At 37.9% G+C, this 12,941-nt stretch overlaps 1 protein-coding gene across 2 annotated transcripts in view; it reads left to right on the top strand.

The window, feature by feature from the left end:
- The window catches only part of LOC129763208 (spastin), an 86,734-nt gene extending 74,077 nt beyond the window's left edge, over window positions 1-12,657 (top strand). Inside the window, exons 3-6 of one of the 2 annotated variants that reach the window (XM_055762085.1) lie at window positions 3,416-3,721; window positions 4,349-4,575; window positions 4,770-5,652; window positions 10,895-12,657. In XM_055762085.1, coding sequence (XP_055618060.1) covers window positions 3,416-3,721; window positions 4,349-4,575; window positions 4,770-5,652; window positions 10,895-11,058 — 1,580 coding nt within the window. In that variant the 3' untranslated portion in view covers window positions 11,059-12,657. The remainder of the gene's footprint in view (window positions 1-3,415; window positions 3,722-4,348; window positions 4,576-4,769; window positions 5,653-10,894) is intronic. The other variant, XM_055762086.1, reaches the window with a different exon arrangement.
- The last annotated feature ends 284 nt before the right edge of the window (window positions 12,658-12,941 follow it).

The raw sequence follows: 12,941 nt of genomic DNA, 5'->3' as shown, positions 1-12,941 counted from the left end.
AGATTAAGATCTGGGCCATTCTTCGCTGGTGATAAATTCAGACAAAATTTCTACACATCATGTCCGTGTTTTCTTCGCCTTATGAGCCGGGGCGGAATCTTGCTAGAATGTAATATCCTATGTTGATGTTTATGTCAGATTCTATGGAAGGGAGAGGAAGTTAACCTTTCTGCGATACCTTGATCTCGGAATTTATTCAGGAAATGAAAAATACAAGATTATACATCAATATCGATTTGTCCCCTTCAAAGTACTTCCCATCAACCGCAACGCACATATGCCAGCGCAATCCTCGAAACATTTATTTATTCGATTTGCAGTATGGCCATCAGCGCCATCTTCGATTTTTCCATTATCTCATCTCGGGTGCTGAAACGTTGTTTCTTGAAAAATCGTTTTTTTTTCGATGCCAAATAACTTAAAACTGCATAAAACGTCGAGATCTGGTATCATCTCGAAAAAAATTTTAGGCCAGAAATCGACCTTCTGGGACTGGCAATGAGGGTATGGAAAAAAATATTATCAAATTTCAAAAACCGACCATGTAAATATTGTTCTTGGCCCAGAAAACGGACGTGTGAAAAATTTCAGCTCAATCGGACATGATTTAGGGGTGCCTTATTTTTTTTGGGCCAATATACAAAATGTGCACGGTCGGTTTTAAAAATTTGACATGATCATTTTTGCTGCCACCTGTACAGCACGCAGACACGTGATCAACACGTCTTTGACTGGAGCCGATCTGGCGTGGAGGTAACATCCATACTTCTCACGCTCAAGATCACGAGTTCAATTCTCACTCCCGACATTCTTCCAAAATGGAAGGTAAAAGTGACGAACCAGCCAGAAGCGTTGAAAGTCACTATAATACAGAAAAAAAAAAAAAAAACGTCTTTGACGAAGACTACAGGATTAAAGATGACGACTTTCATTGGCACCCTCAACGATACGGTTTGCCTCGTATTCCGAAAAAACGATTAAGCCCTAGAGTGTCAATTTTTGACAAAACAAAATTGAGATGACAGTAGATGTCGAAGTTTTATGCAATATAGAGACACAAAAATTAAAAGCCTCGATTTCATTTACACATTTTTTTTTTTTGTCAAAATCGACTCTCTGGATCTTAGTCGTTTTTATTCGGAATACGAGGAAAAACGTATGATTTAAGATCCCAATGAAAATAGTCATCTCGTTTTTCATACGGAACATGCTGCGAAATGTTGATCTTCACGGTAATATACCCTATGCAAAATATTCGCTGGTTCGACAAATTATCCAAGGAGTGTTCAAAAAAATATTTTGATGCCAAATAACTTCAAATTGCATGAAACGTCGAGATCTACTGTTGCCTCAAGATTTTGTTCTTGTTAAAAGTTAATTTTGAACAATCATAACTCAAGAACAAAAACTAACGCCTCTCTGAATGTTGGATATGTTATGTAAAAAAACCTCAACTTTCAAGCAAAAATATAAAAAGATATAGCGCCCTGGATTCTGAGACCATGTAAACTATAAAAAATACAATCAATAATTACAAATTCAAAAACTTTTTGAGCCTAATATTTTTTCAAGAAAGAATAGCTAGTTGGCTTAATTTGATATGTTGATCATCAGAATTGGTTCAGTAGTTCAAAAGTTATGAATTTTTGGAAAAAAATCATTTTGGGAAAAAAGGTGAAAAGGTCGATTTTTTGGACCACCCTAAATAGAAATGGGCACCCTGAAAAAAAAAATTAAAAATACGGTTCTAATGTTTGTTTAATGTTTGCGAAAAAGAACAAAACTACCACATTTAACGAAAATCTGAGAACCACTATATCGGTTCGGTTTGGCATGGAATGGCTGTAGTTTGCTAGATTGTTTGGAGCTTCAAAGGATGGTTGATCGTTTTGAAATGTGGTGTACTCACAATTTCATGACAGTCAACATCTCAAAATTTGATTAAGTGACAGTATTTCCTCCAAATGCCACCTGGCGCGGTATTTGATGTCCATCACTCACGCTCTGCGCACATGTGTAGGGTAAATGATCTTGGTTTGTCCGATTTGGGGTGTTTTTACGCAACTAGTAAATGCAAATCGATTTTTCTTCATGATAATTACATATATTTGTTGAAAAGCCCCAAGTCTCTAGTTGCTAATACTACCATAAGGCGTTGAAATTATTCAAATTTTTATGTTTTCTAACGATTTTCCTCAAAGAGGAATTATGATCATGGTTTGACCACCTCTGATCATGGTTTGCCCAAAAAATGATCATAGGTTGTCCAGCTTTAGAAATCACCATTTTTGAACGAAAACATTCGAATTCTCAAGGAGATGTTGCATTTATTATTGCTTGAGTTTACTGTCATCATATTGATCCATTCATTTAAGCTTTCTTCAGAATATGGCATTTTCTTAGACATTTTAAAAGTGTTCACCTCAAGATACTCAACATAGAGAAACTTTATTTCTGCTATGCGCGAAGGAGACCATAAACAAACTGCAGCGCGCCAAGCGGTTACCATAGAAATCATGTGGACAAAACAACATTAGTGAATCGGGCAACTCATGATCTGAATTGAGGTCATCGAAATGCGTTAATTACACGGTTTAGCTATGTAAATCTGATACGAATGGTGTGCAAGCATGATGTTTACAATATTTGTAAGTGTTATAATCCAGAAAAGGTCTGAATACGTTCGAAATAATCATCTGGTGATCGAATAAATGTTAGCTCCAATGAGGGGCGCATTGACACCAATAGATGGTGTATTTTATAATCCTTTAAAACATGTGATTCCGTAAAAATAAACTTTAAAACTACTGTAAATCATGAAAAAGACAATTTTATTTATATGTTTTGAAACATTCGAATACCTGATTTGACAAAGGTGTGCTGAATTAGAGCATTCAAAAAAGTGGACAAACCATGATCATATTTTCGACTGGACAAACCAAAATAATTTACCTTACTTTTCAGACATTTTTGATTTTTGAGCATTTCGGTAATAAAATTAGACTTAGTGTCGTGTTGTAATAGAACAAATGCTCAGTGTTGTTATACAAAATGTGTATACCATTTTATCACACGATGAATCAAACATTTCAATGGAAAATATTCCTCGGAATCAAAATGTATGTCCATGACCATGTCCGAAAACTACCCTTAAACTTAAATAAGCTCCCAACATTTGAAAAATCGATCGGTTAGGAGATGATCATAGATAAAGGTTTTTTGGTATCTGATAATAAAATTATATTCCGATGCTAACAGTGTAAAGAGATTTTGTGTCCTGTTTTCCACCTCACCACTTCAATGTATATACATTTTTCCTTCAATTCACACTGATATAGGGTAGTTATTGTTTGAGTCCAATGTTTATGTACATTATTATTTATTTTATGTTTTCATCCAAACATTCCTACCGTAGAATGCATGCTAGAAGCTAACAAGCTAGAAATAAGCGAAGCGTACAAACTGCAGCGCTCCAACACGTTCACTCTGAGTGAGCAACCGTCCAAACAGAACCACCAAGTGGTAGGGGCACCCTTGGCCGCGTTCAAAGGGGAGCCGCACAAACGAGCACAATTTAAGGTTCCTACCGTAGTCAGCAAGTCGCGGGTTAATCCAAGTGATAGGACAAGTCAACAGGAGAACCGTATGATTACGTTCCACGAAAGCTCGATGTCAACGGCGGGGACAAGAACTGGTAGGAGTGCAACGACCGGCAAGGAAGGTAAGCAGTTTATGTGTATGTGTGTGTATGTGCTTGTAGATTTCATTGCAATATAATCCGGTATAACAGGATAACCGAGTGGAAGGGGAGTCGGTAAGCGGAGGGCAAGAGTCGTAATTGCTCTTAATTTGGTTTCATGTCGTTTTGAGTTTTGCCAGCTTTGCTTTTTCCTGATGCTGTGGTGTGTAGTTTCACTTTCACTTTCAATGTTTGGCTTAATACTTTATTACACGTCATACTCTAGTTTATGTTTGATGTAACTCACAAGTGGTTTCGGTAGCAATATCACCGATGATTCCTTAACTATTCTTCATAAAAATTGCCGTTGGTGTTGGGTAGAAATAGAATAATTCACCGTTAGAATTATTCTGAAATAAATCATTATTCAAAACAGCTTTCATTTTGTTTCCGAACTCGAAAAAAAATCGTCAGAATTGACTGACTTCATTCGCTTGTTCGCCGGCTCTAGCAATGATCAATGCATTCACCAAAACAGAACCACAACCTATATCGAATGTCATTGAATTCCATTATGAGGGTTGAACAGAACAGAAAGAAAAGTTTCAATTATCAGCAGTTTCCTGTCTTTAAATCTATTTCATTTTTGGTCTCTCGTTCCCGTTGCAGCTTCCGGTCGGAAATTAACAGTCGGTTACAAACGTCCTGGCAATCTAGGTGTGATGAACAAGTCGCAAACGTTGCCCCGTAGCATGGGTGGCACGAGAACGACTCCAACCGGTACCAGTGGTGGCATGGGGCCAAATTCAAGCAGTGGCGGGACCACCGCATGTGGCATGCCGAAAATCGTGCCAAAACCGGCAGCGACGCCACCCGCCATACGGAGACAGTTCTCGGTAGGTGCTATTATCATTTCTGATCCGCGATAGGGCACGAGTAGATATTTCTTGCATTCCAACGGCTTGCACTATCGACAAGCTGTCGTTAACATAAATTATCAACCCCCAATACAGCACTTTAACATCATCAATATCCCATGTTCGACTGTATAACCGCATTTGTATTAACGAACATTTGCATTTTTCTTCAGATTCCAAGCGGTTCACCTATCCGAAAAGCAAGCAATGGCTACGGCCACAGCGGGGGCAAAAATACTCCACCCAGATCGAAGACTCCTCTAGGAATGCCTTCCACCAATCAGTCCGGCCAACAACAGCAACAACAAATTAACGTGAAAGGCGTAGAGCCAAAGTTAGTCCAAATAATCATGGACGAAATTGTGGAGGGTGGTGCGAAGGTGGAGTGGCAAGACATCGCCGGCCAGGAAGTTGCTAAACAAGCCCTCCAGGAGATGGTAATTTTGCCCTCTGTTCGGCCAGAGCTATTCACGGGACTTCGAACACCCGCCAAGGGTCTGTTGCTCTTTGGTCCACCAGGCAACGGTAAGACACTGTTGGCGCGAGCGGTAGCAACTGAATGCTCGGCAACGTTTTTCAGCATATCGGCCGCAACACTAACCAGTAAGTACGTTGGCGATGGAGAGAAATTGGTGCGCGCATTGTTTGCCGTAGCACGTGAGATGCAACCCTCGATAATCTTCATCGATGAGGTCGATTCGCTGCTTTCGGAGCGCAGCAGCGGTGAACACGAAGCAACCCGTCGACTGAAAACTGAATTTCTGGTGCAATTCGACGGCCTTCCGGCGAATTCAGAGCTCGACAAGATTGTGGTAATGGCAGCCACTAACCGACCGCAAGAACTCGATGAAGCCGCACTGCGGAGATTTCCCAAGCGAGTGTACGTTACATTACCCGACCTGGATACCCGAGAGCTGCTGTTACGAAGGTTATTGGAGAAACAAGGAAGCCCGCTAGCGGATGCAGATTTAAAACGATTGGCACATTCGACGGACGGGTATTCCGGATCAGACCTCACGGCTCTGGCCAAAGATGCAGCACTAGAACCAATCAGAGGTAAGCTTCGTTTGTATTTATTTTAACGTACCGTCGTAGACTCGTTTTTTTAAAGATGTTTCCACTTTGAGAATAATCTGTTTGATAAAATTTATAATCCTGATTGACGACCCAGCGCAAACTTCTTTGGGCTCTAGAATAGCCTTATCAAGGTGCTGAAGTCTGCGTCTTGTTAGAGCTCCGCAATTGCAGAGCAAATGTTCTGAGGTTTTACTTTCGGCATTACAAAAGTGACAAATATCATTTTATACTAAATCTATGTTTTAAAGATGGTATTTGCTCGGACCGTGTTCTGTTATAAAACCAGTGAATGTGCTAAAGTCTTTTTTATTAGGACAATTGTTGAGAAATTTTCATACATTTTTTTGACTGGTTAAGTTGTACAGCCATCCAATTGGCTATTACTTCCCGTCTTCTCATTTCTTCAGCTCACTCTTCAACACACATTCAGATATTCCACAGAATGGTCTGGACCAGTGAAGAGTGAGCTTGAACCACTTCTGGCAAGTTCATTCCTCTATACTGCAATGGCCAGGAATCCAGTACAGTTGTACCGAACTTATCTGACTTAGAATGCCGCAATTCATTCTCAGACAATTTTTCAAAAGCATTTAGAGCTTTAAGTGGCGCTTGACTGTCTGAGAATATGCAGATGTTAGCATGTCTATATTTTCTTTTGAGACATTTAAACATTCTATTATTGCAGCTATTTGTACCTGAAAACTGTTGGTCTACAGAGATTTTTGTTCTGGGACCATACACTCCGGCATCTGTTCTGATTCCCATTTTTGACCTATCAGTGTAAAATATGATTAAACCATTACGAACACTGCGACTACATTCATCCCATATTGAACGGAAAGGTTCTATTACGCTGTACACAAATTACGGCATTTGTCCTAGGTTCCATCCAATCACTGTTCATCTCTGAAGATGGTCCTACTGGTAAGAGATTCAGGATACTCATGTGACCAGTTTTGTCCCCGTCTAGTATTTTTTCCCATCTTTTAGTTTCTAGAGCGCTTTTCTTAACCTTTAGGTGAACATGTTGGTTCAAAGGTAACAGATGAGGGACAGCTTCCAGCACCTTCAAGGGTGTAATAGCAACGCATGCTAGTCGTTGGAGTTTGTTTAGCTTTTTGTAGTTACGGTCTTCTTAGTCTTTTGCCACCATCCTAATGAAGCATAGGAAATCCTAGGCCGCACATTGGCAGTGTAGATCCAAATAACCATTCTAGGTTTAAGGCCCCATGTTCCTTTGCTCTTATTACAATACATTGAACTAATGGTCGCAGTCGTTCAGAACCCCTAGAGAAGATTCCTTTATTCCCTGCTTGTTTCCAGATATTGTTATGCGGCTTAGCCAGAATTGTCTAAGCAGAGTATATTGAACTAGCTGACCCGGCAGACTTCGTCCCGCCCAAAATTTGTTTTTTGTTATCAATACCTTCAAACATTCACGTTTTCTTACTAAGCGCAAGTTCATGAGGCCAATCGCAGAACTGTTCATTGATTGATCTTCTAATCGACCCCATTGAATTTATCTTTTACTATAAAATTCCTAGTACTTCTACCAAAACTCTTCATTATAATATCAGATTATTTTCGGACATTCTCGTTCAATTTTTTTCAACCACTTGCAAATAGCATGTTTCTCCGTTACATGGAATAAATGTTTGATACAGAAAATATGATAGAATAAAGACATACCCCTCTTCTCTTCTCCCCTTAGAGAGGCGGGGGGAGTATCTAACCACCGTGAAAACATTTATTGAACCCTAAAACTTTCACATGCCAAATCTGGTTCGGTTAATTCTCGAGTAATGTAGAAATTTGTGTTTCATTTGTATGGTAGACAAACCAGTTTCAAAAAGTTATCCCACAAAAAATGTTCACCACCTCGAAGAAACACCCTATGCAAAATATTAGCTCAATCAGACATAAGAGGGAGTAGCGCAAAGCGGTCAAAGTTTGAGTTTTTTGAAAACCGAAAAATTACCCAATCAAGGGTTTTCGAAATTTTTTTTTGTGCCAAATGTCTTAAAATTGCATGAAACGTCGAGATCTAGTGCCATCTCGAAACAATTTTTTTTGTGAAAAATCGGCACTCTAGGACTCTAGGTTTTTTTTCGGAACACTAAACGAAAAGTATGGTTTTGGGTGCCAACAAAAATAGTTATCTCGATTTTTTATTCGGAACATACTGCGAAATGTTGATGCCACGATAATATACAAAATGCAAAATATAAGCTCATTCGGACTTCATTAACTGGTGTCACAAACGTTAAAATTTGAGTTTTTTTGAAAAATGAAAAATCACCGAAAATCGAGATTTTAAAAAAAATGATGCCAAATGTCTTCAAATTGCATGACACGTCGAGATTTACAGTTATCTAAAAAAAAAATGTCGTTAAAGTACAACTTTGCTGCTACTTCATTCTCAGATACAGGTACAAAAGAATGATACTTTTGGGTACCTGGAATTTGTTTGGTGTTATCATACATGCTACTCAACTCTTCCAAACCCTAATCATATTCTTCTTGTGATATATACGAAAATGACAAATTTGTAAAATAGTCTTCTTTTCGCTTGCTAGCCCAGTCAATTAACGTTTTTGCACTCGTAATCGGATGTTCATGCTGCCTAGCCAAACTAGCTTTTATTGCCATTCGTTTTAATGTACCACCAATTGCATCACAAGGTCCTTTGCCGTGTGATGTTGCAAAAAAAATGCCATTCAGCGTCAATGTCGTATTTAGATTTAAACTGACATAAACTCGCAAAATTTTTCCTATTTTTATGCTGGGATGCAGCACCTTCCGACATGAATTTTATTCATTTTACCTGCATTTGTTGTTTCAAAAATGTTACCAATTTAGAAATAAATACTTGCACAGCTATTGTGTCATGACTTAAAACTATAATAAACAACGAATGGATGGATTGTTGCTTGATCATTGTTTCAGTGATGACTTTGAACTTCATCTTGAAGCACAAATGAATAATTTTCGGAAAAATCGCATATCACAACAACCTCATTTTCTTGCAAATTAGCTTTTATATTGTTAAGAAATGTGGACTGTTGTGTTTTAATGTAATCACGAGTAAGTAATTTTTTCGCAAAAATACGATACAAATTCTTCCACCGGTTTTACAAGAGTTTCTATGTCGCATCAATCAGTAGAAATCCATTGTGCATAAGTGATTTCAATTAAATTGCGTTCCTGAAGCTCATCTAGAAACCAGTTTCCAAACTCGTCCATTGTTGGGAATTTTTTAAATTCACGAAGGTAACAGTATTTTGATCTATTTGATATGTTACATAGTATTTTTCCATATATTCTTTGCAATCAATGTTAAAGGAATGTTTTTTGAGACTATGAAGCATAAGATTTACATTTTCATGGAATGTACAAACACAAACGTTATGATTTCCTGAACTACTCAGCAATTTACAATGCTTCGGATGCATTGATGCAAAAGAGCTAAATCCAATTTGGCAATTTGGATTAAGTTCCTTAAATCTGTTGAAAGTTTCCCGTAATGATGTTATTAATAACATTTTTTGGGTGTGTTGACGCTTCCCATCTATGGCTGCAGAAACATAATCTCTTTCTCCAGGTAATGAACGACTGATATCGTCGTCATTATAAAATTCCGAAACATGATTTTTAACATCTTCACTAAAACTTGGTCCATATTTGCTATGTGGTGTCGACAATACACCTTTTTCATTTGCGAGTTTTTTGACTTGAATTGCCATATATTTATTAACGCCAAATTCTTCTTCCATTTTTTGCACGGACCAAAACATAGGCAAAACTGTTAAAATTGTAACTTTTTCTGATCTTGTTGTCTCTGTGTGGTCAAATTTCTCTTTGAGCTGATTGATAATCTCATCAAACTCTTTTGCCTTTTGTTTGAAGTTCGACTCTTCGTCTTCTTCATGTGAAAAGGAAAATAGATTTTGAATTTTTGTTCGGGGTAACTAGCCTGTCCAAGGCTTTTCGTCATTATTGGTGAAACGTTAATACCGGCGATTCCCTTGTTGGATAGCTCAATGTTGTACACTCGGGAATACTCTGGTATAATGCTGTTTTGGGAATCCTGCGAAGATGCCGAAACGACTGAATCTATTGATGGTACTTCTTCTAAAGTGTTTCCTACTGCTGTACTAATCTGCTCCTGAGTATTACACTGCTTTGAGTATACAGATAAACGGCATGATCCGCAAATTTTTAAAGATGTATCTAAAAGGATATTGCATCCCATTGACTTAAGTTTCTCAATCATTGACACGGTTAAGAAACGTTTTTCAGATGAACATTTCTTACCGTTTATCGGAAACGGTCTACAACACGTCCATTGTGGTATACTGTTATTCACTCTATAAATAAGATTGTTCGACTGATGAACGATGTTTGAATATGAGTAACTTTATATATATTATAGAGGTACCTTAAAGGTACCTGACTTTATATACCTGTAATTCGACATGAATTGGTTCAGTAGAACTTGAGATATCGTGTACGCCAGTTTGAAAAAACTAGTTCCGAGAAAAAACGCGTTTGAAGTTCATTATTACGGTCGTACGAGGTTAAATACCGTATCACTAAAATGGCTCTAACTCGGAAAATAATAGAATTTTCGATAAGTCCTTTCTAGGGTATATTCTTGAATGCCTAAACTACAGAAATATGAAGGAAAATGAAGGATGATTTTTTTTCAAATTTCTAGACTAGAATACTGCTTTGTTGTATATTGTACTGTAGCCAGTTTTAGGCGTAACAGTATTCCTATTCTATCGATACACATGTCGCCTTTTTCGGCGTAAGAGTATTCCTATTGTTCGAATGTTCACAGTTGGACTGTTCACATCGGGACTGTTGATATGAGGCTTCCATTGTTGTGTTATTAACAGTGCCAATTACCGATGCAGCAGACCATAATGTGAGCAGTAAGGGGCTGGGATTACCGTCACATGATGATTGTTGCGTGGACGTAGTACCTAGAATAACACACAACGATGGTCAGTTGAGGGTCCTGAGCGGACACGCAACCAATTAGGCCACAAAGACCCCCCATCATCATGCAGATGATGTTTTCTTCACGCGCTCTGTGACGAATCGGTCTATACCACTGTACTGAAGCTATCATATACATTCCTGATTATTATGCTTTCAGCAGTGCTGTTCAATGATATGCTATCTACTATTAAATATTGCACTATTCTACCAACAGAGCTCAACGTCGAGGAGGTGAAGCACATGGACGTCACAAAGCTGCGCAGCATTCGGGAAAGCGACTTCCACAACTCATTGAAACGAATCCGTCGTTCCGTGGCGCCTCACAGTTTGGCCGCGTACGAAAAGTGGCTGCAGGACTTCGGGGACGTCACGCTGTAAAGGAGCTGGCTGGAACAGCTTCATGCTTATGTTGGACCCACTCCTGTGTATGTATGTTTTTTTAGGATTACACGCTACCGACTTAGTTGTATGTGATAAGGAAAACAAAGAGCAGCCATACAGAGCTGTTCTCTCGCCAGCGCAAACATGACGCAAAATTTAATCGTAATTAGTCGTAGGTAATGTTAATGGTTAGTTTACCCTCTGTCGTTAAAATCGTGCTACCAATTTGCTTGTTGACTTTGGTTCGAACTCTTTTCTCTTTGTTCCAATTTCGTTTGCAAGAATGATCAATCAATATTGTTACTTAGTTTAGCTACGAAACGTTCCAGGTAAAGTTTCGAGGTGCAGACAATATGTGTGCTGCAGGTGTATTCCTAATAAGTTGTATTTTCATATGACATTCTTGATTACTTGAAAAGGATATGTAATTTGCATGGCAACATTTGAAAAAACAAAATTGATTATTGCTGAACTTTGTAAACAGTTAGTGTTGTAAATAGTTGTAAATCCATGAACACCACTCAATAATTAAATAAACAAAATTTATTCTTGCTGAGTTGAACAACACAACACTTCCTGCTAGTTTTGGAAACATGATAAATACCTTAGTATGAAATAGAAGTTACCGAGTAGTAGGACGTTGATTATTAATTCATCTATTTGTAACGGTAAAATCTCTTATTGGTACTGCGTGGCAAGAAGCTTTTTCCCCAGTGGGAGAACATTTTTCGAGAACAATACCATGTGATTGTTCGCTAAACAAGTAAATAAGCGATATAATGCATTGTGATGTGATTGTAACGAAAAATAGCAATTACCGAGTAATAAAATCAGGACTCAAAAAAATGCACAAAATTTACATGTTGCCTTTGATCACCACTAACCAACTGTATGGTCGACTGTCACAAAATAGAAAATACAACGTTTCTTTAATGCTGCACATGTCTTTATCATGGACATTTTTATCACAACTTTTTGCAAAATAATGGAAGAATATCTCCTGTATTATCGAATAACTATGATGTTTACAACACATTCAAATAATTTTAGAAGGAACAGATAAAAAATGTGCTCAAACCAGAAAATTGTCGAAATGTTTATATCATATGCTACGTTGCCAAATAACTCAACCTTCGAAATGAACCTTCACCCAATGTTCGGAATACCGGACAGCCTCATGATCAATTTTCTTCCATATCACTGAAATGTCCCAAAAAAAAAACAACCTATCTGTACATTCTAAATTCGCTGCTTATTGTATGTGAACCTAGGTATTTGGTTTGTGATTGATGTTCTAGATTTTCAACATGAAAAAAGGTGAAACATCAAATTTTGGGGTACAAAAGAAACACAGACGAAAGACAGTCGATTGTGGAAACGATTTTGAAACGTATAGTGTGCTTGGTGTATCGAATCAAATTTCTAGCTTTTGTAAAAAGAAAAAAATCAATGAAACAACACAAGGACTTACAACACGAAAATGGTATTTAGTAACAGCTGATAAAATTTAACCAAAGCTGAGTCTAGCGAGCGAAAACAAAACATATTGTAATAAGTATTAATATGAGCTAATTTCGAAATGATTGAAAACTCAAAGCCGTGTTTTATTTCTTCCAGGAAAATATATCCCGTTTCTTTGTTGGTAGGAGTGTTCCAAACGATTTTTGTGTTCTCCAGCTAAAATCAGAGAAATGTATTTACGCACACACAAACACATGGAGATTTGAAATAAAATACAACAATGATTTGAGGGCTCTCAAGCTGGGTATCGAATTCTCTACGGAGAAAACTGAAATGGTCCTTTTTTCTAGGAAGCACGAACCCGCCCAATTCCAGCTTCACCTATCCGGCAAAACGATCAAGCACTCGATGTTTTTCAA

This window comes from Toxorhynchites rutilus, chromosome 1 (assembly GCF_029784135.1).
Source record: "Toxorhynchites rutilus septentrionalis strain SRP chromosome 1, ASM2978413v1, whole genome shotgun sequence".
NCBI lineage: Eukaryota > Metazoa > Arthropoda > Insecta > Diptera > Culicidae > Toxorhynchites > Toxorhynchites rutilus.
The sequence above is the reverse complement of the archived record's forward strand: the minus strand, read 5'-3'. Positions and strand labels throughout refer to the sequence as shown.